This window comes from Equus przewalskii, chromosome 14 (genome assembly GCF_037783145.1).
Source record: "Equus przewalskii isolate Varuska chromosome 14, EquPr2, whole genome shotgun sequence".
Classification (NCBI taxonomy): domain Eukaryota; kingdom Metazoa; phylum Chordata; class Mammalia; order Perissodactyla; family Equidae; genus Equus; species Equus przewalskii.
Genome location: NC_091844.1, coordinates 11,039,555 through 11,066,436, shown reverse-complemented (window position 1 = coordinate 11,066,436; position 26,882 = coordinate 11,039,555). Strand labels below are relative to the sequence as shown.

At 40.3% G+C, this 26,882-nt stretch overlaps 1 protein-coding gene across 30 annotated transcripts in view; it reads left to right on the top strand.

Moving 5' to 3' along the window:
* The window catches only part of VWA3B (von Willebrand factor A domain containing 3B), a 201,082-nt gene that overhangs the window by 156,625 nt on the left and 17,575 nt on the right, over positions 1-26,882 (top strand). For all 30 annotated transcript variants that reach the window (XM_070572067.1, XM_070572064.1, XM_070572066.1 and 27 more), the window contains 3 exons: positions 1,588-1,638; positions 10,512-10,713; positions 24,179-24,290. In XM_070572067.1, coding sequence (XP_070428168.1) covers positions 1,588-1,638; positions 10,512-10,713; positions 24,179-24,290 — 365 coding nt within the window. The remainder of the gene's footprint in view (positions 1-1,587; positions 1,639-10,511; positions 10,714-24,178; positions 24,291-26,882) is intronic.

The window sequence follows — 26,882 nt, the reverse complement described above, 5'->3', positions numbered from 1 at the left end:
GCTGGTGTGATTCTTGTTTTATTGATGAGAAAGCAGAGTTTCGGGAAGCTAGGAAACACAGGATCACACAGCAGCAATGTGGAGACGCTGAGATTTGAACCCAGACCCACACAGCTCTGAAGCTCTTGTCCACACTGCCTACTATACTGCTTCCACTTTCAAGGTTTAGACCTAAGAGGATTTTTAAATAAAGGTTTTTGTTTTCAGAAAGCACGCCTGCAAAAACCAAAAATGCATCCTATGAATCCTCTGAACAAGTCTTAGAAGCCCTGATCGTTGTTACCGAACCACAGGGTTAAAGAGATCCAGTTTCCAAACAGGCCCACAGAACCAAAACCTTAAGTGAGACAGAGCGCTGAGCTGCCCTGTTTCCGTCTTCCAGACTCTTTCTATCACTTGCAGAGTATTTATCTGTGTCAGACACAGTTCCGTGTGCTGTGCACACACTCGCGCATTGAGGCCTCACAGCAACACTAGGAGGGAGGTACTATATTAGCCTCGTTCCACTGAAAAGTTGGCTGCTGGCCTGAAGTCTCACAGCCAGTGAGAGGAGAAGCTAACAGAGCTCTTGGCCCCGCAGGCTGGCTCCAGTCTGTGCTCTTCACCACCATGCCTCACACCCTTTCCATGATCTCACCAAGCCTGCGATGGGCAGTCAGGGCAGGATAATAGCACCCAAAGTGTATTCCCAGAGCCCTGTGCCACTGATGCTGGTCCTGTGGTTAGAAGAATGCCTCCTGGAGAGTGACAGTATCCTCCCACCTCATTTTATGGAAGCATTTGTTTTCATGGAACGCCAGCTTACAACCTGCGGAGCCAGTGTTCTGTGCCCTGCACTCAGGGAAGGCTGATTTGGGTAATGATGTGGCGGTACGGAAATGGGCTGGAACCTCTGAAGGCAGCATCAGTGACTAGTAACAAGAGAAGGAGCTGTAACTACCCTATAGAACCCACCACTCCGACTTCCTCCTCTCCTCTTGGGTTGACAGCATCTCTTTGCAAACACGTTCAGTGACGAGCGTTGGTCTCAGCACCTCCAGCTGGCTGTGGTGGATTAGCAAGGCCCTGCATCTGTTTGCCCCTCTCCACAGCCTCATTTGGAAAACAAGGAGGTCAGGCTGGTTGATCCCTAAAGTGTCTCCTGACCCTTTTTTAATGACCCTATTAACCCCTTTTGCTTTGAGGATCCAGGCAGGAGAATGTCTACAGAAGGCAAGCGAAGGGCACAGGTATATTTTTCCATAGGGAGAAAAATGGTGCGTGTTTAGAAACATCTTGATGCAGAGATAATGAGGACCAGTTTGTTTACTGCCTTTTCTCTGCCTGGGTTGTACCTGATTGAGCTGAGAGCTATGGCCCTCCTTTAATATTTGACACGATTCCCACAAAGCCATGAGGCTCTGCAGTGGTGCTGAGGGGGGGGGGGACACATATCCAATCTGTTTAAGCAAATGGCAGTGGCGTGGTCCACTGGTGGTGGCGCTTGGCTTGGCCTCTCCCTGAAGTGCCCTTTAGAGCCTGGGGTCAGCCGTTTGCCGTGAAATGAAGTATTGCTACTGAATAATTATTGTTGATTTTCTTGAACAGGCACTTGAATAAAATTGTTTGGCGAGCATTATCTCAAGAGGAAAAAGAAAAGTAAGCCAGTTCCTCCTCACTTTTTTTTTTATTTTGGGGAAATTCACATAACCGACAATTAACTGTTTTAAAGTGTACAATTCAATGATATCTAAATTTTTCAAAATTTTGTGCAAACCACCACCTCCCTCTAGTTTCAAAACTTTATCCCCTCAGGAAAACACCTTGTACCCATTAAGTAATCCTTGCCAGACCTCCCTCCCAGTCTGGTAACCACCAGTCTGCTTTCTGTCTCTGTGAATTTGCCTATTCTGGGCACATCATATGAAAGGAACCACACAACATGTGACCTTTTGTGTCTGGCTTCTTCTACTTCATTAATATGAAAACTTAATGTTTTCAAAGTTCATCCAAGTTATAGCATATCTAGTACAGTTAAGCGCCAATTAATGATAGGGATACATTGTAAGAAATGTGTTATTAGGCAATTTCATCACTGTACAAACATCATAGAGTGTCCTTACGCAAACCTAGATGGTATAGCCTACTACGCACCTGGGCTGTATGGTACTAATCTTATGGGACCACTGTCGTATATGCGGTCCATAATTGACCGAAATGTCATTATGTGGTGCATGCCTGTACTTCATTCCTTTTTATGCCTGAGTAATGATCCATTGCATATATGTGCCAGTTTGTTTATCAGTTCTTCCATCAATGGATATTTGTCTTGTTCCCATTTTGGGGCTCTTACGAACAATGCTGCAATATACATTCATGTAGAAGTTTCTATGTGGACATATTTTTATTTTTCATGAATATCTATCTAGGAGTGGATTTGCTGGGTCATGGGGTAATTCTATGTTTAACTTTTTGAGGAACCAGAAACTGTTTTCCATAGTAACTGCGCTATTTTACGTTCCCACCAGCAATATCTGAGGGTTCCTGTTTCTTCACATCCTTGCCAGCACTTATTCTCCCTTTCATTTTTTAACTAAAGCCATCCTATTGGCTGTGAAGTGATATCTCATTGTAGTTTTCATCTGCATTTACTTATTGACCAATAATGTTGAAAATCCTTTTATGTGCTTGTTGGCCATATGTATATCTTTTTCAAAGAAAAAAATCTATTTAACTCCTTTGCCTATTTTTAAATTGAGTTGCTTATCTTTTTGTGGTTGAGTTATAAGAGTTCTGGATATTAAACCTTTATCAGATGTATGATTTGCCGATATTTTCTCCCATTCTATAAATTGTGTTTTCACATTCTTGATAATGTCCTTTTTTTGCCCAAAAGTTTCTAATTTTTAGGAAGTCAATTTATCTCTTTTTTCCTTTGTTGCTCATGCTTTTGGTGTCAAATCTAAGAATTCATTGCCAAATACGAGCTCATGAAGATTTACCCCTGTGTTTTCTTCTAATCCTTTTCTGGTTTTAGCTCTTTTGTTTAGGTCATTGATCAACTTTGAGTGAACTTTTACATGTGGAGTGAGGTATCTGTATCTGCAGATAGAGATAATCTTACTTCTTTCCATCTTGTATGCCTTTTATTTCTTTCTCTTGCCTAATTGATCTGGCTAGGACTTCCAGTGTAATGTTGAATAGCAGCGGTGAAAGAGGGCACTCTTGTCTTGTTCCTGATCATAGGGAGAAAGCTTTCAGTCTCTCACCATTGAGTAGGATGTCAGTCGTGGGTTTTTCATAAATGTCCTTTATCATGTTAGGGAAGTTCCCTTCTATTTCTAGTTTGATGATTGTTTTTATTATGAAAAGGTATTTGTTGAATTTTCTCAAATGCTTTTCCTGCAGCTATTAAGATGGTCATGTGGAGTTTTCCCCCTTTATCCCATTGATACGGTGTATTAAATCAATTGATTTTCTTAAGTCGAACCACCCTTGCATTTCTAGGGTAAATCCCACTTGGTCATGGTGTATAATGCTTTTAATGTTACATCGGATTTGGTTTGCTATTGCTGGGGCTGTTTACCTCTATCTCCATAAAAGAAAATGGTCTTGTGGTTTCCTTTTCTTTAGTATCTTTGTCTGGTGTTGGCATCGGGGTAATGCTGGCCTCATTGGATGTGTTAGCAAGTGATCCCTCTCTTCTGTTTTTTGGGAGAGTTTGAGTAGGATTGATATTAATTGTTCTTTACGTGTTTGGTAGAATTCACCAGTGAAGCCGTCTATCTCGTCCTGGACTTCTCTTTGTTGGGGAATTCTTGGTTACTGATTCGATGTCTTTGTTATAGGCTTTTGGGATTTGTCTATTTCTTCTGAGTCAGTTTGGTAATTTGTGTGTATGGCAGCCTCCTTGTGACTGTCACTTCATCAGAGTCCTCTTGATCGCTCTAGAGCTCCTCCTGTTTCTTTCTCTCTCAGTACTACTTGTTTATTTCCCTCTTGGCATTTGTCACAATTTATAATTATATATTTTCTATATTACCTTGCTTATTCTCTCTCCCCACCAGACTGTAAACTTCACAAGGCTAGGATATGGCTGTTTATTCATCAGAGATACCCATTCTAACAGTGTAGCCTACATAGCATGTGGTAGGCATGTGGTAAATATTTGCTGAATAAATTGATGAGTGAAGTCTATTAGAAATGACAGTTTTAAATATTTTTACCAATCTCTTTCCCTTTACAACATTTTAATGCCTTCAAGCATTTTAAGAATTTAATTCCTGTATCTGCAATCAGGGAGTGATTATTTCTACTTTAAAAAATATCTGATATTTGGTTGTACTTTGCAGCCTTCTAAAGAATGGTTTCTAACTATATTAAAATCTTCATAAATTGAGAAAAGTAGGATGTATTTAGATAATGGATTATTAGAAGGCCAGTTCTGTACTCATATAAAGAATAGCTAAACTTTGAGAAATTGCATTTGGTAAAGGGACTATAGAATTTGTACAAATCCCCATAATCCAGGTAGAGTGTTGTAAATGTCCATTGAATCTCATCTCACAACTCTTTCAAATTAAAGAGTTGAGCACATGAATAAGATTTTCTCCCTTCACTACAACCCTCTGGAAACCATCTATCTTTCCTTGAAAAGGTTACTATTAATTTGACAGTAGAAACATTTTCCTCCATGAGTAGGTTAACATAACCCAGAAATCTTAATTTAAATTTATTTTATTTTAAAAAATTTTAATTGTGGTAAAAAAATGTGTAACATGTAGTTTATCATCTTAACCATTTTTAAGCGTACATTTCACTAGTATTAACTATATTAACATTGTTGTGCAACAGATGTCTAAAAATTTTTATCTTTCAAAACTGAAACTCTGTAACCACTGCACAACCTCTCTCCATTTTCTCCTACTCCTAGCCCTGGAAACCACTGTTCTATTTTCCTTTTCTGTGAGTCTGACTACTTTAGATACCTCATATAAGTGTAATCGTACAGTATTTGTCATTTGTAACTGGCTTATTTCACTTAATATAACGTCCTCAAGGGTTATTCACGTTATAGCATGTGAGAGAACTTCCTTAATTTTTAGGGTTGAATAATATTCCACAATACCTATATACCACATTTTCCTTATGATAGTTGCTTTTGCCTCTTAGCTTTGTGACTAATGCTTCAATGAACATGAGTGCGCAAATTACTCTTCAAGATGCTGTTGTAATTCTTTTGGTTATATACCTAGAAATGGTATTGCTATATCATATGGTAATTCTATTTTTAATTTTTTGAGGAACCTCCATACTGTTTTCCGTAGCAGCTACACCATTTTACATTCCCTCCAACAATATGTAAGGGTTCCAATTTCTCCACATCCTCACCAACACTTGTTATATTATGGGTTTGTGGATTTTTTGATAGTGGTCATCCTACTGGGTGTGGGTGATATCTCATTGTGGTTATGATTTGCGGTTCTTTTGTGATTAGTGATATTGAACATCTTTTCACATGCTTGTTGACCATTTGTATATCTTCTTTGGAAAAATGTTTATTCAAGTACTTTGCTTACTTTCTAATTGGGTTATTCTGTTGTTGTTGTTGTTGTTGTTGAGGTGTAGGAGTTCTTTATATATTCTGGATATTAACCACTTATCAGATAGATGATTTGCAAGTATTTTCTCCTATTCTGTAGGTTGCCTTTTCACTTTATCTGTTACCTTTGATGCATAGAAGTTTTTAAGTTTGATGTAGTTCCATTTGTCTATGTGTGCTTTTGGTATCATATCCAAGAAAGCATTGCCAAATCCAATGTCATGAAGCTTTGTTCCTATATTTTATTCTAGGAGTTTTATAGCTTTTGGTCTTATGTTTAGGTCTTTTCTCCATTTTTTAGGTTAATTTTTATATATGGGATAAGTGTCCAAATTCATTCTTTTAGATGTGGATATCCAGATTTCCCAGAGATATTTATTGAAGAGACTGTCCTTTTCCCCATTGTGAGGTATTGGCACCTTTGATGAAGATCATTTTACCATATACATAATAGTTTATTTCTTGGCTTTTGGTTGTGTTCCGTTAATTGCCTGTCTTCATGTCAGTATCACATTGTTTTGGTTACTGTAGCTTTGTAATATGTTTTGAAACCAGGAAGTGTGAGGCCTCCAACTTTGTTCTTTTTCACAATTGTTTTGGTTATTTGGAGTCCCTTGACATTCCACGAATTTTAGGAAGATTTTTTTTCTATTTCTGCAAAATATTTCATTGGGATTTTGATAGGGATTGCATTGAATCTTTGGATGTATGGATATTTTAACAATATTCAGTCTTCCAATCCATGAACACAGGATGTCTTTCCATTTATTTGTGTCATCTTTACTTTTTTCCAGCAATGTTTTGTAGTTTTCAGTGTATAAATCTTTAACGTCCTTGTCTATCTATTCCTAAGTATTTCTGATGCTATTGTAAATGGGATTGTTTTATTGATTTTCTTTGGATTGTTCATGGTTAGCATATAGAAGTAAAACTGGTATTTTTGTGCAACCTTTATGGTTTTCTACACATAAAATCATGTCATCTACAAGCAGATATAATTTTACTTCTTCATTTTCAATTTGGATGTTGTTTGTTTCTTTTCCTTGCCTAATTTCTCTGGGTAGGACTTCCAGTACTTTGGTGAATAAAAATAGTGAAAGTGGACATCCTTGCATTGTTACTGATCTGAGAGGAAAAGCTCCCGGTTTTTCACCGTTCAGTATGATGTTAGCTGTGGGCTTTTCATACAAGGTCTTTATCGTATTGAGGTGGTTTCCTTCTATTCCTAGTTTGTTGAATTTTGTCAAGTGATTTTTCTGCATCAATTGAGATGATCAAGTGGATTTTTTTTTCCTTCACTCTGTTAATGTGTATTACATTGATTGATTTTATATATTGAACCATCTTTGCATGTCAGGAATAAATCTCACTTTTCATGGTATATAATCCTTTTAATGTGCTGTTAAATTAGGTTTGCTAGTGTTTTGTTGAGGATTTTTGTATCAATGTGCATAAGGGATATTGGTTTGTAGTTTTCTTGTCGTGTCTTTGTTTGGCTTTGGTATCAGAGTAATGCTGGCCCCATACAATGAGTTTGGAAATATTCTCTCTTCTTCAATTTTTGGAAGTGTTTGAGGAGGACTGATGTTAATCCTTCTTTAAATGTTTGGTATAATTCTCCACTGAAGCCACTTGGTGCTGGGTTTATATTTGTTGGAAGGTGTTTGCTTACTGGTTCAATCTCTTTACTAGTTATATGTTTGTTCAGATTTTTTATTTCTTCATGATTCAGTCTTAGCTGGTTGTTTGTTTCCAGGAATTTATCCATTTCTTCTAGGTTATCCAATTCATTCATGTATTATTAACCATAATTGTCTCTTATAATCCTTTTTATTTCTGTGACATCAGTTATATAATGTTCCTCTTTCCTTTCTGATTCTACTTGATTCTCCCTGTTTTTCTCTTAGTTAATCTAGCTAAGCATTTGTCAATTTTGTTGCTCTTTTAAAAAACCAGCTATTAGTATTGTTGATTTTTTTCTATTGTTTTTCTATACTGTATTGCACTTATTTCTGCTCTAATCTTTATTATTCCTTCCTTCTGCTAACTTTGTTTGGGTTTAGTTTGTGGTCTTTTTCCAGTACCTTGAGGTGTAAAGTTAGGTTGTTGATTTGCGATCTTTCTTCTTTTTTAATGTGGACACTGAGCACTATAAATTTCCCACTTACTACTGCTTTTACTACATCTCATACATTTTGATATTTTGTGCTTTCATTTTCATTTATCTCAAAATATTTTCTACTCCCCCTTGTGATTTCTTATTTCACCCATTGGTTGTTTAAGAATGTGTTATTTAATTTCCTCATATTTGTGGATTTTCCAGTTTTCCTTCTGCTATTGATTTCTAGTTTTGTTCCATTGTGACTGGAGAAGATATTTTGTATGATTTCAATCTCAAAAGCTTTTAAGATCGTTTTGTGGCCTAACGTGGTCTATCCTGGAGAATGTTCCGTGTGCACTTAACAAGAATGTGTATTCTGCTATCAGCTAGTGGTGTGTTCTGTATATGTCTGTTAGGTCCAATTGGTCTGTAGTGTTGTTCAAACCCTCTGTTTCCTATTGATCTTCTTTCTGGTTGTTCTATCCATTATTGAAAAGGGGGTTTGAAATCTCCTACTTTTATTGTGTTGCTGTCTATTTCTCCCTTCAATTCTGTCAATATTTGCTTCATATATTTGGGAGCTCTGACATTAGGTGCATATGTATTTATAACTGTCATATCTTCTTACTGGATTGACCCTTTTACCATTATATGATGTCCTTCTTTGTCTCTTGTAACAATTTATGATTTAAAATAGTCATAATTTGCTGATTGTTTCTTATGCTTGAACGAGTCTGCTTTTGAACCTCTCTAGTGAATTTTTCAATTCAGTTATTGTATTCTTCAGATCCAGAATTCCTGTTTGGTTCTTTTTTATAGTTTCTATATCTTTGTTGATATTTTCATTTTGTTCGTGCATTGTTTTCCTAACTTCATTTTGTTTTCTATTTATGTTCTCTCTGAGCTTATTAAGGATCTTTAAGGCAGTTATTTTGAATTATTTGTCAGGTAATTTATTGATCTCCTTTCTTTAGGGAAGATTTCTGGAGGATTTTTTTTGTTTCTTTGATTGGGCCATCCTTCCCTGTTTCTTTGTATGCCTTAGGATCTTTAGTTGAGATTTGAGCATTTGAAAAAACAGACACCTCTCCCAGTCGTTGCAGACTGGCTTCTGACAGGGGAGGGCTTTCAGCAAGGTCTAGAGCTTCTGGGGACCTCTCAAATCTTTTCTGGGGCTATGTCTTCTCTAGGCTTGTGTGCGTAATTTCCCAGTTAAAGAGGTTTGCTCCTGCTTCTTCTCAGGAGCCCATAATCTGTTGCTCTCCCTGGTGTTTGCTTTTGGTACTGCAGTATCTCTGGTAACATGCGGGGGAACTTGGCTTTGTTCTCAGCCACTCCTAACCTGGCACCCAAAGTGTGCTGACATTCCAGTCAGCACACTGATTCAGGCAAGACAGAAACCAGTCTCTTGGGCAGCACCCCCAAAAAAACAGAATCTTGGATGCATGTTCCACTCTTCTCTTTCTCTCCCAAAGGAGAAGCCAGGATTTAGGAGTTTTCTACCAATTGCACTGCACTGTGCCAGGGAAGGGGAGGGGCTAGGCCAGGCAAAATGCAGCAAACATCCATACCCACTTCAGTGCCTATTCTTCTTGGCTTTGTGCTCATCTGGAGTGCTGCAACCTCTTAACTGGTTTCTGGAATTCTCACAAATGCAATTTGGTCCATATATTGTTGTTAAGTTGGTGTCTCTGTGGGGGAATGAGGGCCTGAGTTTCCTTATTCCACCATCTTGCTGGCGTCACTCCAATTTAGATTTTTAATAAGAATTTTTGCCGTTGTCTAGAGACAAATTTGTTTGTGGATTGAGTCCTGTGGTTGTGCTGGGCTTACGTTGTACTCTTCTAACACCTGACATGCAAAGGAAGTGACACTTTCAGCAATTAGAGAATGATAATTACGGCATGCCTTTCTCTCTCTCTCTCAATCTCTCTCTCTCTCTCTCTCTCCCCTTCCAAGAGTGTCTGACTCAGTGGTACCTGGGACTGGAAAAAGAATCCAGGACCTGGGCCATCACACCTCACTGGCTTTCCCTGGAGCCTCAGCCTGTTGATCAGCTCATAGAAAGTTTGGCTTCTGTTCTTTGTCTGCCAAAACAATGAAGCCAGAAAGTTTAGGCCTATTTAGACTTACAAGGAGGAGAGGAGATCAAAATAACTAAAATGAGCTGGTTGAAGAATAACTGCACGGAGGCACATATTTTGGTCTTGTTTGGTTTTGCTTTACTTTGCATTGTTTTCTAGAGTCACTGCTAGGCATAGTGTGTGACATCTCTTTGAAGCTCATTTTTGGTTCTGCCAGATTTAAGGCCTAGGGAAGAAGAAATGGATTCCAAATATGCCATAAAAAAAATGTTGAGAAAATGTCATGTGTGTCAAACTTCTTTAAAATCAGATAATCACATTAAGTAATGGGGAAAAAGCCCTATCTGAATTCACAGAGATATTTTTTCTGAGAAAGATTCACCCTAAACTAACATGTATTGCCAATCTTCCTCTTTTTGTATGTGAGCCACCACCACAGCATGGCCACTGGTAAGTGGTGTAGGTCCACGCCAGGGAACCGAACCCAGGCTGCCAAAGCAGAGCGTGCCAAATTTAACCACTAAGCCACCGGGGCTGCCCCATGAGAGATGGTTATTTTTAACTTCTACAAGCTACCAAAGTCCTGATGGACCAGAGGGTGTGGCTGTGATTCTGCCAACTGACACCTGACATCTGCTTTGATGGATGTTCCTCAGGGGGAGGGTTTACTGAAAAACCGTCTTTCCATATTTTTTCTGTTATGGTCACTTTCTTTGTTTTTTGTTTCTTCCCTTTTTTGTTTTAGGTTAGATGCAAACAAACCAATCCAGTACTTGGAAAACAAGGCAGCTTTAAACGAGGCATTAGAACGGTTGAATTGGCCCATTTCATTGAAGGAGTTGTCAATGCTGGAAAATGAAATCCTAGCTGGGAAAATCTACGTCCAGCAGGCCATGGAACTCCAGGAGGCTGCCAAGAAGAATTACGTGAGCAAGGCACTGGGAGAGGTGGGTGCCGTGGAGGTGTCTGTATTCCTCCCTCCTTCCTGTCCCAAATCACTGCCATCCTACGTTGGCCTTCCTTCTCTCTCCCCTACTCCACCATGCCAATTTCTAAAAGAGTGCGAGCCAACCCAGTCAAGATCGGGGGACTTTTTTTCAACAGAAGGAAAATACCATTTGATTTTACTATGACCTTATTTTTTAAACAATACTTCTTTTAATTGGAAAATAAAACCAAACAGAAGTATAATGCAGTGACTTTGATCCAGAGTCTAGCCTGCAGAGTCTAGCCTCAGATGTGCATCTAATCCCTGTGTGATCTTGGCTCTCTAAACCTTAGATTTTTTATCTGTAAATTAGGACTATTAATAGTATCTGCCTTGTAGAGCTGTTATGAGAGTAAAGTGAGTTTTAAAATGCTTGGTATTGAAAGTTTCCCATAAGTGTTAGCAATTATTTTTAGTAGTAGTAAAACAAACCTTCTAAAAAGAAAAAATAATTTAATATTTCACTGCCTTATTATTACCATTTTTGATCATTTACTTTTAGTTTTTTTTCTCCTTGAATAAATTTTTTACATACAAGCAGTCAGAGTGTCCATAATCATTTCATGTTCTGTTTCTAATTTTAGCCTTATCCCACATGCTTTCGCTGTGTTTTTTCTGAATCTTCAGAGTGACCTTTTTTTGTGGTTACATAATATTCCATGATGTATATATACCCTGATTTATTTAACTCTTCACTGAATATTGGACACTTGGGATATTTTCTAGTTTTCTTCTCTTTCATGTGATGTTTTAATGACTTCCGTGGTGCAAATAGTTTAACTATTTTGTTCGGATAAACTCTTGGGAGTATGATCCCTGGATCAAAGGTCGTGAACATTTGGGAGCTCTAAATATGTGTTGCCTGTATAAACTCCCTTTCTGATTGTGCCTGGGTGTGTGTAGACCTGGGGTAGATCATCTGAAGTCTTACTGAATTCTGTGTAATTTTCATATTTTCACTATATGATAGTCTAAAAAAATATGCCCAAAGAACTGACCTTTGAGATTCATCTTTTTGGTTTCAGTCTTTGCTAAGTGATACTTGCTTTGCCTGGTTTTAAATTCTTTATTTGTGGCTCTAGATTCTTGTATTCTGTTTTGTTTGTTTTTGTTCAATTTTACTTTTCTTCTACAAATCGCTTTTTTTCCTTCAGTGTAGAAAGCTATGTCTTTTGCACAGAATGCAAAAATTTTTTCACAAAACATCTTATGCCTATGACTGTTATTCAAACAAAGTGACTTCCTCAAAGAGCTGTTTAGTGTTTCCTTAGGAAGCACCATCTGATGCCTCCAAACACAAGGCTGCCCACTGACCTTCTTCACTTGGATGTCCCGTGGGCACCCAAGAATCAAGAAGACTGAAAGTGAATTCTCTCTCTCCCTGAAAACCTGCTCTTCCTTTCATCACGCCTCTTCCTCTCTGCTTGTTCTTTCATTTATTCGTTGAAATATTTACGAGTTCCTACAAGGTGCCAAGCACTATTCTAGGCACTGGGAGGACGTAAACGGACAGCAGTGTCTCACCCTTACTCTAGTGGGGCAGACAGACCATTACAGGTCCCAAATGGTGGACTTTCCCAAGTTGAACTGTGGAGACACCACTGCCTAACGGCATTCTAACACTATTCTTTTATTTATACTTTATATTAAATTTAAAAATTGGAAGTGTTGCTAATGGAGTGAAAAGAAGCCTCTTGTGATTCAGACCAAAGATGGTGAGTACTATTGAATTTGTCTGGAGTTCTGGGAATCAAAGCTCATCGTTCATGGGATGTGAATTAAATGTTCTACTTTATTCCCTGTCCACAAAGTGGGAATAAAAATAATTCCCATAATTTCTTCATCTAAAAATATTTATTCATTCCCTAGAGTGGATCAGATTCTATGTTTGGCACGGGCGATCTCAGGCAGTGAATAGCATGCCTCATTCTTCTCTCTCTCCTCGGGGCCTCCCAAGGTGATACTGTACGTTGGACACAAATTGGGAGTGTAAGTGCGTTGAAGACATGGGCCCAGCCTAGTGGAGGAGACATGTTAGAACAGGACGTAACCTCCGTGAGAGCAGAGACCTTGTCTGGCCTTATTTGTCTGCGTCCATAGCACACAGGGGGCACTCAATAAATATTTATAGAATGAATGGAACCCAGATCCTCATAGCAGAGTGTTATAAATATGACAACAGAGGCACTCACAGAACAATTAGAAGATGGGAAAAAGTAAATGATTCTGGCTCGGGAGTTGGGGCAGGCTTCAGGGAGGGGACAATTAAGTTTGTCTGGAAGGATGTGTAGGAATTTGAGGGTTGGAGTGTGAGAAATGTTTTGAGTTAAAGAATCAGCCTGTGCAAAGGCAGGAGGTGGGAAGAACATGGCATGTTCACCAGAGCAATGGCAAGAGACAAAACAGGAAAGGGAAGATGGCACCAGAATCCAAGGGACTTGGAATTCTCTCCTAGAATCAAGGACTCGTGCCTGTAAGAAATGGATTCCCAGGGAAGGCTTTTCAGCAGGTGGAAGACGTGAACAGGTGTGAGTCTTGGAAAAATTATTTTACCAGCGTGATGAGGCGCACTGTTGAGGGGAAAGACTAAAACCAGATACAACACTCCACTGAGAGGTGTGAGTCCTTGAGCCAAGCTGGAACAGTGGGGAGGGAATAAGCCAAAGACACATGAGCTGGTAGAAAGTGAATGTGTGAGGTAAGCCAAAGGGCAAAGTTGAGGATGCCCACAAACTTTCTGTCTTGGACAACTGGGAGACAGAGGCACTGTTAACCACCATATCTGCATCATCTCTGCTCCTCAGGGAGACAGGTGTTCCCTGGCCAGCCCATCTAAACCCCCTGTCATCCTCTAATCCCTCACCACATGTTTGCTTTCTTCACAAGCATCTCGCCACCTGACGTTACGTACATATTTGTTCATGATCTGTCTCCTCCTCCACAAGAATGGGGTGGGACTTGGTCCCCTGTGTTCTGGGCATTCCCAGTCACTAGAATAGTGCTGGGTTCCTTGTAAGAACTTATAAGTATTTGAATGAATAAGCAGGAGGAAGAGGTTAAGAAGAAGAGCATGTTTTCAGGGAAAGGTAATTCACTTTAGGTCCTCTTCATTCTTCGATGTCCACAGGGCACCCAGGTCAGAAAGACCAATAGACAGCTGCATCCTTGGAGCTTAAGAGAGAAATCTGAGTTAAGGAGATAGATTAGGAGGTCATTTGACGTTCTGCAAGAGGAAGAAGAGGCAGTGGAAGGGACCAAGCCAGAAAGTTAGAGGAGCGGATAGAAGCTAAAAAAGTAAATACAGGAAGTGAAGATTTTTATTTCAAGATCTTCATAGGGAAGGAAAGGAGAAAGGGATGGTGGGAACCTGAGGTGTGAGCCAGAGGGAGAGAAGACATTAAGTTTGTTAGTGGTATTGACGGGTCCACTGCTGCCCCCTTTCTAGGTCAGGGGCTAAGGCTCTCCCTTCACTGCCCTGTCCCCACACCAGGTTTCCAAAGCCCCCACTGTCTGTTCAGGGGAGAGCCCACGTGCCCAGGACAATTGTCCATAGTTAATGACTGAGGGGGTTTATAATTGGCAGCTTATCTACAGAGGTCTTTCCACTCATAGCGTGACCCTCTGCAATGGAAGATTCTGTGTATTATTTTCTTAAAACAATATTTCTCCTTACCATGTGTGATGTATTCTGTGATATTTTTGTTCCATTTTTACCACGCCCCACTGATCTGATCTCATGACCCACTAAGAGGTCTTGACCTCCAGTGTGAAAACCATTGGTTGGAACCAAAGCTCAAGATGGCCAGGCCTTTTGAGATCCCAGGGTAAAAATTCAACACAGATGCAAATCATCTTTATTGATTCATACAGAAGTACAGTCTCATTTTAAATTCTTTCAGCGAAGGCCAAAGATTTTGATCAATGATTGTAAACTGGAGAGGAAGAAACCTGTTATTCATTAAGACCAACCTCCGCTCCCTTCAGGGTTTATTGATAATGTGTAGCAGAGGGTGATCAAAGTTTATTTGAGTGGAGTCCAATCCGAATGCCCATGCATGTTCAGAAAGAAGTGGTCACTCTATTTGACCCCCTCCAGGGTACATGATGGAGTCTGGAAGTCTGTGGCGCTCTCATACTCTCCTCTGCAGTACACTGACACCCAACGTAGCCATCCCATTGGTTCCTGAGTTTGGGACAGCTTTGTGTTTTTCCTGTGGTGAGGATCAGAGGTGGGGAGAAGTGGCTGCACATGCCAGTGTCCAGCTAGACTGCGCCCCACTTTTCTACTCCGGCTTTCCTTGGCAGTCCTTTTCTGGCCCCTGGATCAGACCTAAGGTGAGAACCATTATCCCACCTGATCTGCCCAGCGCCCTGCTCTGGGCACATTCCTTGCTTAACTATCTAATTGTTTCACCCTGTTTCCAAAATCTACTAGTTCTGTGGCCTCCCTGGAGACAAGTCCTTGGCTCACTGACTGTATAAAGAAAGGAGAGGTCTTAAGTCTGAAATTTTAAATTCCCCTTGAATACTCTCTTCACTAGCACCCCTCTGAGGCCATAGGTGCAGATTTCATGCTCATTGGCCAATCTGAGCCCTCAGAGCTGCAGTATGGTGGAAATCAATCACCACAGGGCATCTGAATTCTAACTAACCTTCTTTAGAGCCTGGTCTAGGGCAACTAATGCATATTTATTAGGTTCCTTTGCAGCTACCAGAAAAAAGAAAACGCACACAAAAACTTCATCCTTTCACAAGAGCCCTTTGGGTTGCGAGTGACTATCGTTTGGTTGGAGACCTCCCTCTCAGAGTGGCTAACTCTTCTCCATAGCCCGGGGCTGCTGCTGGTGCTGGGAGGGGAGCACTGTGTTGTAGTCCAGGCTTCACCCTGCAGGTGTCTCCTCTGCTTCCTAAGGAACCACTCACCCAGCACAGGAACCATAAGCTGGGACGCGAGTCAGGCCGCAGCTCCCCACATCGTCTGCTTAGGAAGCAGCCCCCAGCGAGGGAAGTGGAAACTGCGCACAAGTTTTGGGGATGTGTTTTTCTCACGCTGGGTTTGCTGCAGTTACACTATTCCCTGAGGAGGAGGGGAAAACAACTCCACAGAAGCACCTCCCACACCCCTTGGGATTTTGGAGCAAGGCTGAGTGCTCGAGACTTCTTAAGAGGGATAACAACGCTCTCTGTACGTCCTCCTGGCCTCAGTTTCCCCCTTAAGCCCCGGACTCACGTGCAGTGTCCTCGGTGTCCCCGTGAGCCCCAGCACCAACCTGCTGTACCCATGAGAGGTCTTGCAAGGAGACTTCTTCAGAAGGGCAGAGCTGAGGCAGGAAATTCCACTTACAGCTTCACTCCTTTAGCATAATGGTCTGCCTCCTGTTAAAATGCAAATGCCCCAGGAGGACAGCACACTGAAGCCTTCCCACTCATGTACCCTGGGTGGTTCCTCCAAGGCCTAGAGGGGCTGTACAGAAGTGCGGCACTCCTGCGTTACATTTTCCTGTAACGTCGTTTTCTCATTCTCTCTCCAGAACCCATTTTTCAAAGGGATGCAGACCTTAGATGCTCTCAGAGTGGAGGAAACCCCTCTACATTTAAATGAGGGGAGAGACTGCGAAGATCAGAGAAGGCTCCAGGCTGGCCCTGTCCTCCTCACCAAGGATTTGAAGGGTGGTGAATTGCTCACAGAGGCAGTTTGCAAATATTCCTATAATTAGGAATCCTGGAGAGAGGAAAAGTCAAAACCCGCCCCACACTACATGGGTTACCTTGACTAGAGCAGTCAGAGCCTTTAAGGACAAAACATGGACAGAGAGGCGCATGGGAATTGCTGCCGGTACAGTTTGGGGATAGTGTGTGGCAGAGTGCAATGATTTGGGGCGGGAAAAAATATCCTAGTAGTGGTTTTATAACAAAATTTTAAGCCAACGACTAGTGCTAGTTAAATCATACAAATGCGTTCTGTACCTGATGTGGAAACACGTTGTTTGGTAAATGGAAAATTTTAAAGCATCAAACATGTAGTAACCTCGCCGTCCCCACCAATGCAAACCTGAGAGCATGACCTTGAAATTGAGTAATGACATGAAAGGAGGGTGGCACCATTTGGGGTCCTGCTCTATATCACCTAATAATTGAATCTGGCAAAGAAATGAATGAGATTCTCTGGATTTTGGAGACAAGGCAAAATCAAATTACCCAGCGGACAGCGTCCCTGCTGCCAGCATCATTGCCCTTCTGACTTCCTCACTGAAACTGGCATGCAGCTACTCTCATGCACCTGAGCCCAGAGGTGTGTCGGCTTATTTATTTAGTGCTGGCATTTCTTCTTCTCACCCCCATCCCCTCTGACTCTCATCCTCCAGGGATGTCTTTTTAAAACCCAGCGGCGTGATTCTACTGTGCACGTGCATAGGTGAGGTGTGGCAGGAAAAGAACAGGGCTAGGAATGTTCTTTGCAATGGACTGCACGGTGTCTCTAAAGTCTTTGGCAAAATTCAAAAATGACAGGATATTATCTTTCTGGAAAGGTGCTCCCAACACTGTGACTGAAGGGATGGGGTGTCTAGCTGCCCTGGTGGATGTCCTTCTATTTGGGAAACCAAAGGTCTGTTTTATGGAATGAAAGCTGGCCCCGTAAGTTTGTTTTGCCGTGGCTGCTCTCATTTACCCGTGGTGTAGCTGAATTGATTGTGCTTTGGTATGGAGGAATCACTGAGTGTATGGTGAATGGTTCCTTCCATAAAGCTACGTGCTGTGGAAACAAGCAGAAATAAATTATTGCCAATAGTAGTAACAGTTGGAAACAAAAGTAAAGTAAATGTGCGTTACATGTACAAAGCCCCTTAGTGTCTGTAATGGTCCTTACAGGTGAACTCACAGCTGTGTGAATGACTTGAAGGAGAAGTGATACTTTTCAGCCATTTAGCAAAGTATTTTTTTAGGTGGCATTTTCAGTGTGTTAAAAATGAACACTGTAGCACTCTGCCTTGGTACCATTGGTTGTTGCTCGTGCAGAGAAGGTCGTCCCAGAGTAAGCGGTTGCTCTATATCAGAGGAACTGGGAAGCGAGTGACAACTATAAAAAAAAAAAAAGAGTTCTTTGAGGATTTGGGGCAACTGGCTTCACAAATTTGTACCTGTGGAAACGTAGAAGGTAATCTCATTGGTTAGCTTCTGGCTCAGGTATTGAGAGGATCAGTGTTTAGAATCTAGAGATGAAAGGGGGCTTGTTAAATAAATATGCGGTTATACTCATTTAGAATTTTGAAAAGGAACTTTAAATGTCTCTAGGCACAGGTTCTAATAAATGGCTTGACTGTTACATTGATGAAATCTAAAGGGGAAAAATGCCTTTCTGGAAGTGAAGTGGACTCTTTTTGGAATAACAGGATGTTATTGGTCTGGAGGTGAGGCTGTCTGGTGCCTCAGTGACCAATAGCCCCTCCCTGGCCGATTGGGCTTTGATGTGAACACTGGTGGCATGAAGCAAGGTGGCCTTGGAAGTTAACCTTATGTAAAGGTGAGGTTTTTAAGTAACAGCTGATTTAACTTGAGATGTTCCAGATTCTTAAGATTCTAAATTCTACCAAAAACGGGAATACTTTACCTGGAGTCTTTCCCTGAAGAACTGACTGTAGGGAGCCGTGGTGTGGGCATCTCTTTGGAGTAGATGACAGAAAATGTGCCACTCCTGTTCACAGTCCTGGCCGTTACATTTCCCTCATATTGTAAAAACTGCAAACAAAGGTCGTGTCCCTGTCCTTGTATGCACATGGCCTGACAGTTTCTCTAGTACTGCAGAAGGGCGTAGTAAGATGTAGGCTCTCCTGGACAGAAATATGGAATTAGAGGATGTTAGAGACCATTTACTTTGTCCCCTCATTCTGCATATGCATAAGCTGACAGCACTTGGTCCTGTTTCTCCTGTCTCCTCGCCCAGTCTCCTCCCTTTGAGGCCATTTCAGACTGCAGCAGGTCACTGTGAATCTCCCATGGGAAGGAGTGCTTAGGTTTCTCCTCTGGGAAAGCCCGGGAACAAGCAGATAATATTCACCATCCACCAATGATGTTGGGCCATCCTCTTTGACATGCATTAGTGCATTAGTAAAAATAGAAATTCCATGAGAATGGAGAGACCCAAGCAAAATCCAGCTGAATGGGAACATCATAAACAAAAGGATAGTGTTCATTTTACATTTTTGTCTGTGGCTGCATAGGCTACAAGCAACACAAGTCTGAAGATGTGATAAGATCCCACAATTCCTTCAAGAGCGCTTAACCCCTTAGTTCATTATTTCTTCACTTCTGAGGACCTGGATCTTAAGTTTTCATCTTCCGGGAAGTAAACCTTGCTCCCACTCCTTTCAATGAACCTGAAAAGCATCTCCAAACAGATCCAGATGATAGACAGCTGGAACAGAACCCAGTTGCATCAGGGCATCAGGGAAGTGAGCCCACTTATTTCCAGAGCCTAGGCTGTATTGAACATGAATAATGACCCAAGAGCAAACAGCGTTCAGACTACCTGAAGTTATTTACATTTTTATAGTCAGTGGCCTCATAAATTAGAGGCTTGCTTAAGCAGAGGCCTGCAGATGAATTCATAAAATATGCATTCAATACTTTATTGATATACAGCTGTACCACAGCAAAATGGTGGCATCAAATGCATGTGAGCACACTGTGTATTGGCTTTGTACCATGGAGAGGAGCAGCATTTGATAGTCTGCAAAGAAGAGAAGCTGGAGATAAAGTCGCTGGGCACTCTGATTGGGATGGCGGACTAATTTCCTTGGGAAACCCAAGACTTAACAAGTGAATTGTCCTGAAAACAAAAAATGAAAACAGTATAGGAGGGAAAATCCCCAATTTCTGCAATGTAGTGATTTGAAGAAAATGCCTATGTGGTTTCCCTTTTGATTTAAGAGTAAATTCAAAAGTGTCTACGATCATTCACTCATTCAGCCCACTATATGCAAAATACCACGAGCAGTTACACAGAGCAAACCAGAAATAAATGACTGCCTATCTCTACCTTAAAAGCAGTCAAATAAATATAACTTTCACACCATAAAATTAACCTATTTCAATCCAGTGATTTTGGTAAAACTGACTGAGCTGTCAACCACCACCACAATCCAGTTGCAGAACACTTCCTGACCCTAAAAAGGTCCCTTGTGTCCATTTGCAGTCAATCTCCGGTCTCAACCCAAGCCCTAGGTAACCGTTAATCAATTTCTGTCTCTATAAATTTGCCTTTTATGTACATTTCATATATAAATGGCTGAATAATATTCCATTGTATGGATATACCACATCTTTTTATTCATTCCTCAGTTAATGGACATTTGAATTATTTCCACCTTTTTCATTATTGTGAATAATGCTGATATGAACACTCACATAAAATTCTTGGTGTGATATAAGTTTTCATTTCTCTTGGCTAGATACCCAATGATGGTATTTCTAGGGCACACAGTAAGTTTATGTTTAATTTTTAAAGAAACTGCCAAAACTTTTTCCAAAGTGTCAAAAATCAATTAACCATAAATGTAAGGATTTATTTCTGGGTTCTCAATACTGTTGCCTTGATCATATTGATGGGGATTTTAGGCTGGTTAATTTTAAAACTGCAGATGAGAAGCAGGCTCCAAGGAGCGGAGTTTGCTTGCTCTTTATTGGGAAATATTTACATTTGTAAGGGAAACCTCCATCTGTAAAGATGCCTCCCTCTCTGTGCCAGGAAGAAGGGAGATGAACTTATCTCTAGAAACTCTTAATCAATGCCAAAGGCAAGAACTTAAGTTGTTTACTGTCTGGCAACCTCATGTAACTGACTGCCCCCCCCCACCCCACCCCCCCCCCCCCCCGGCCCCGCCTGCCAACATCCTCCTTTGTCTTTAGCTGAAAATAATATTTAAGCGGTGACTTCTGCCATTTACTTAATCCGGTTTGATTCTTATCTAAAAGTTATAGGACCACCCAACAACCAGACCCCACCTGCCCTGATACCATTTTAACAACTCTTTTTACATATTCTTTCCTTTGTCTTGTAAAGAGATAACTCACATACCTATGGCTTAAATTTAGCCTTACTCTCCACCCATGTTTGCAGCAGCAGCGGCTCCCCATGCCAGCAGCAGCTCTGACTGCCTGCGGGTCCTGTCCCCATGCTATTCCACACTATTCTCTAAATAAAAGAGCACTACTGCCAGATCTTGAGAGTCCAAGAAATCTTTCTTTCGACTCCTCGGCTCACCGACCCCCCCATCAATATGACTATCCTTATGTCAGTAACACACTTTCTTGATTACTGAAGTTTTAGAGTAAATTTTGAAATTAAGAAGTGTAAGTTGCCAAATTTGTTCTTTTTCAACATTGTTTTGGCTCTTCTGAGTCCTTTACATTTACGTGTAAATTTTAGGATCAGCATCTCAATTTCCACAACAAACAAAAATAAAAAAATCTTACTGGGATTTTTTTTTTTTTTAAATTGGCATGTGAGCTAACTCTGTTGCCAATCTTCTTTTTTCTTCTTCTTCTTCTTCTCCCCATAGCCCCCCCCAGGACATAGTTGTATATTCTAGTTGTGGGTGCCTCTGGTTGTGTTACATGGGATGCTGCCTCAGCATGGCCTGATGAGCCATGCCTGCGCCCAGGATCCGAACCGGTGAAACCCTGGGCTGCTGAAGTGGAGCGCCCAAACTTAACAACTCGGCCACAGGGCCGGCCCCTTACTGGGATTTTGATATGAATTATATTGAATCTGTAAATCATTTTGGGAAAAATGGCTGTCTTAACCATGTCAAATCTTCTCATCCATGAACATGATATGTCACTCCACTTCTGAGATCTTTAATTTCTCTCAGCAATATTTGGTAGTTTTCAGTGTATAGGTCTTTCATTTATTTTGATATATTTATACCTAAACACTTTATTCTTTTGATGCTATTATAAGAGGGATTCTTAGTTTTGTTTTCAGATTGTTCATTATTAGTACATAGAAATATAATAGATTTTTTTGTATATTTACCTCACCTCATGACATCTTGCTGAACTTGTTAATTCTAGTAGCTTTGGGGTGGTTTCCCTAATCATTTATGGTGGTTTCCCATATCATTTATGAATAAACACAATTTTTCCTGCTGCTTTCCAATCTGGATGCCTCTATTTTTTTCTTGCCTGATTGCAGTGGATAGAACCTCAAGTACAATGTGAAATAGAAGTGGCAGGATTGCCTTACCTTGTTTCTGATCTTAAGGGGAAATCATCCTGTCTTTCCCCATTAAGTATCATGTTTGCCACAGGCTTTTCATAGATGCCTTCATCAAGTTGAGAAAGTCCCGTCATACTCCTAGTTTGTTCAGAGTCTATATGATAAAAGAGTGTTGGATTTCGTCAAATGCTCTTTCTCTGTGCATTAAAATAATAATATGGTTTTATCCTTTATTCTATTAATTTGGTGTATCACATTAATTGATTTATAGATGTTAAACTAGCTTTGCATACCTTGGATAAGTCCTACTTGGTCATTGTGTATAATCCTTATATGTTGCTGGATTCATTTGCCAATATTTTCTCGTGGATTTTTCCGTCTATATTCATGAGGAATATAGGTCTATAGTGTTCTTTTTCTTGTGGTATCTTTCTGATTCCGTATTGGGGTATTACTTGACCTTCTCTTTTCTAATGTAAATAATCTTCCTAGTAATTTCTGGTTTCCTAGGGCCCCTCTTTCCAGTCCTCCAGCCTGGGGTTTTATGTTCCTAACTCAATTGCATGCTTCCACCTGTTGTACTTACATCTGGGGACAAACAGAAGCCAGGCACAGAGAAAGAGAAAACAATGTGAGTTCCTCCCACCATGTTGGGACCACAGTGCCACTAATCAGACAAGAAGGTTCCCCTCCTTCAGAGTTTTGGCTCCTTTAGGCTCATGTTGCCAACACTGCTGCCAGTGCCACATGATTGCTTGGGGACTTGGGTCTGAGGATGGGGGAAAAAAGGAAGGAGGATTTCTGCATCCTTTGAGTGTTAGGATTTTCTTTTCCCATTCCTCAAGCCAGAACTAGAGACCTTCTCCTAGGCTCTCTCTGTCTGCACCCAGGTGCCCACTTCTGTGTATTAGGTTGCCTTGAGATCAGCCCTGGGAATACGAAAGGAAAAAAATAGTAAATTCCCCACCAGTTTGGTGGTACTTCAAATAATTCTTGTCTTCTTTCTCAACCCATTTGCTACTGTTTGCTCTTTAGAGTCCCTCAATAGATTTTACCCAGAAACCCAAACACTGTATGTTTATTTTATTTTCTAATAATTCACTTAAAATATATATTACAAGAGCACTGGTCCTCAAATTGATGGGGAATTAAAAATAATGACTATTCTGGAAGGTGGAATGGAGGCTTTTGGGTTGTTTTTTTTTTTTTGTGGGGGGAGGATGAGCAAGGATTGGGTCTTTCTATTAATGATCAATCATAAAGCATAGAAAATTGGATTTTACAAATCAAAAATTATGCTACCAGTTTCTTCATCTAGTGGACACAGCCGTCGCATTCACTCCAAGCCTTGATTCATAGGTACCATTTGGAAATAACAAAGCAGTCCTTTGCCTTGTTTTTTCTGAAATTGCCTGGGGGTAAAGTCTTCCCAGAGAGATTATAACTGAGCTGGGCTTTGAAGGAGTTATCTAGAACAGGAAGGATCTTGCTCATTTTTTAAAATATTTTTTCTCTGTGTTCTTCAGATTGCATAATTTCTGCTGACTTGTTTTCAAGTCTCTTTCCTCTGTCATATCAGTTCTGCTATTGAGCCCCTCCAGATATTGTATGTTTTACTTCTAAAATTTTCATTTGGTTATTATTTTTACAGTTTCTATTTCTCTGCTGAAAACAACTACCTTACCCTTCATTTCAAGAGTATTTACCTATACCTCATGGATTATGGTTATAATTGCTGATTTAAGGTCTTTATCTGATTAGTCCAAAACCTGGATCACCTCAGTACTTTGATCTACTGATTGTCTTTTACCTCGAGAATTGGACATATTTGTTTGCTTTTTTGTATGTTGCATTTTGGATTATATATTGGATATACTGACCGTTATGTTTTAAGACTCTGGATCCTGTTTAAGTTCTCTGCAAAAGGTTGACCTTTTTTTGTTTTGACAAAACGTGATTAGATTTGGACTGCAAATTCTGTCCTACGTTCTATGGGCAGTGATTAGCCCTATCAGTTCAGTTTTAAAAGCCTGTTCCCAGCAACAGAGAACAGAAAGTACTCCAGAGTGAGTAGACAATCCATGTATGTTCCATAATTCTTCAATAGTTTGATTCTCAGTAGAGAATCTCAAGATACCCCATACCTGTGATTTTCACTGTCTGCATTGTCTTTTCCTATCAATTATTAATGTTTTATCTTTTTTAGCAAGAGAAGTTTCAAGAGAATCCAACAAAGAAAATCAAATCAAAAAAATTGGATCCCCTCAAAGGCCAGAAGGTTATTGCAAGATGTGATGAAAATGGCTTTTATTTTCCAGGTAGATATTTTATTTTATAAGATTCTTTTGTTAGAAAATATGATATCAGAGACCAGAGGTTCTCAAACTTTTCTTTCCCATGAGCTGCGCTAAGGTATTCCACTTGTAAAATGAAACGATGATGAGCTTTCTCCCCATATTTATGGGGGAAAAATAGCCATAAAAATGTATTTATTTTAATCTCTCATTTGTTCAGTGAACCATTTTTACTACACATCTGCTATGTTTCATGTATGTAATATTCCTAAATATTGAACTACACATCTGCTATGTTTCATGTATGTAATATTCCTAAATATTGAACCACACACTGGTCTAGTGTAGTGAGCAAACAGATGGAAATGCTTGTCTTCATGGAGCTTACATGCTAGTGAGGGAGACAGACGAGCAACCAAATAAATAAAATATGCAGTGTGTCAGATACAGTGCTATGAAGAAGGATCAAGCCATGAAAGAAGGTTGAGAGTGTCAATGTGAAGGTTGCAATATGGCGGTCAATGAAGAGCTTCCGGAGAAAGTCACATCTAAGTAATGATTTAAAGGAGGAGAGGTAAACCGTGAGATTATCTGGGGGAAGAGAGTTCTAAGCAGAGGGAATGGCAGTACAAAGTCCTGAGGCTGGAATTCTCATGGCATATTGGAGGAAGAGGCTACTGTGGCTGGACCCAAGAGGTTTGCCCAAGATTTTCCTGGGACATGTGATCCTGAAGGAATCAGCCAGCTGAAGTTCACTGAGAGCTTCACAGATAGTGAAAATAATATGTATGTGTGAAGATCTAGAGGTGAAGAAAAACATTTTATGTCTGGAGAAATAAAATAGGTTATGGCTGGAACCTAGAATGCAAAGGAAAGGAAGAAAATAATAAAGCTCTTCAGAGGAGTAAGTATGGGGTAGTTCATAAAGGGTCGTGTTAAATAGGATGGACTTTATTGGAGAACCACATTTCAAGCAGGGAGAAACACAATCGCACTTGAGGTTTTGAAAAGATCCTTCCCATTGCTGTGTAAAGAGTGTACGCAGAGTGGGTTAGGATGTCGCTCAGGTAACTGGCTTGTGTCATAAGGTAAATAGACATACCTACAGGAGATAGTGGTGTGGACAGGAAGATAATGAGGTATGTCTGGGACACGATGAATTGCAGGGGGCACCATGAGACAACTGAAGTTGTCAGAGAAGCAAAGATAAGGGTCTAGAGTCTGGGGAGGCAATCTGTTTGGAGATGGGAATTTTGACACATCAACACAAAAGTAGACATTGAAATCATGGTAAAGGCTTGTAGGGAAAAGAGAGCTTAGAGAAAGAATCCTGAGGATGGTCTGTCAAGCAAAAAGATCAGACTGCAGAAATAAGCTGGTCTTCCGTACCAGGCATTATCTATCAATCACCAGTTAGAAAAATTCGTTATTAATTAAATTTAATTAAATCTTCTTTTTAAGTGGAAAAAATGCTTCAGGAAGAGTTTTGGTTTCCAGCAGGCTTATGTGTAGAACTGGCAACTGGGACATTTTACTGGAAATTTGGTAAATGTGCGTTGGAGTTGACTGGATGAGAGTAAATACGGATCTGGGCTTCTGAGATGCTCATGAAGGCATGAAGCTCTTCTTTGCAAGAGAGCTCCTGAGAACCTGCCAAATCTTTGGGGCTCAGATTTGCTGGGAGGTGATGATAGGAGACCACCTCTACTTGATTTGCTGAATGGGAGCCCTGGAGAGGGGTCCCAGGCCAATTTGACAGTTGAATGGGAATGCTGGAAAGGACTGGATTCCAAATGGCTGGATTAGGGCTTGGGATCAGTTTACTGGTCAGGGTCTCAGAGAAAAGTAGGACAGCTTAACCTTTTCCCCAGCACCATTCCTGTGTGAGGAGAAAATGGGAAGACCTGCTGCAGGGGGAGTGGAGGAGACACGGGTAACAGCACAGCCACATGCAACACCTGCGGCCGCACCAGCGATTATTGCCCTGGTTTTTAAAAAATATGCAACTAGAGGCAGAGAGCACACCCTCCTAAGAGCTGCATGGGATCTGCCTATTCAGGAATTTCAAACTTGTAGCTGTGATTAAACTCAAAAAAGTCAGTTTAGAGGAAATAAACATTTGAATTTAGTCATATAATCAGTCATTTTGATTGGTGGCTAGTTAGTAAATATTGATTCAGCCAAATTAAATGACAGCACATGGCTTACTGGATCTACTGAGTTTGTGCTCCCCCCCAACCCAAAGTCAATGGGTCTTTTCCTCAGTTGGGAATTTCAACTCCACTTTACCTTCATAGAGTTATTTTTTATAAAAAATAATTTCAAACTTAGAAAAGTTTCAAGAATAATAGAGAACTCCTGTATACTCTTTTCACAGATTTGCCAATTTTTAACATTTTGTCACATTTATTACTTTATTTTATTCTGTCTCCCTACTGACCTTCACACACACACACACATTATTTTTTCTGAACCATTTGAGATTAAGTAACATCATCATGTCCCTTTAACCATCAGTGTGTATTTCTCAAGAACAAGGGTATTCTCTTAATGTAACCAGCATAAAGTTATAAAATTCAGGAAATTTAACATTATCATACTACTTTTTATCTGTAT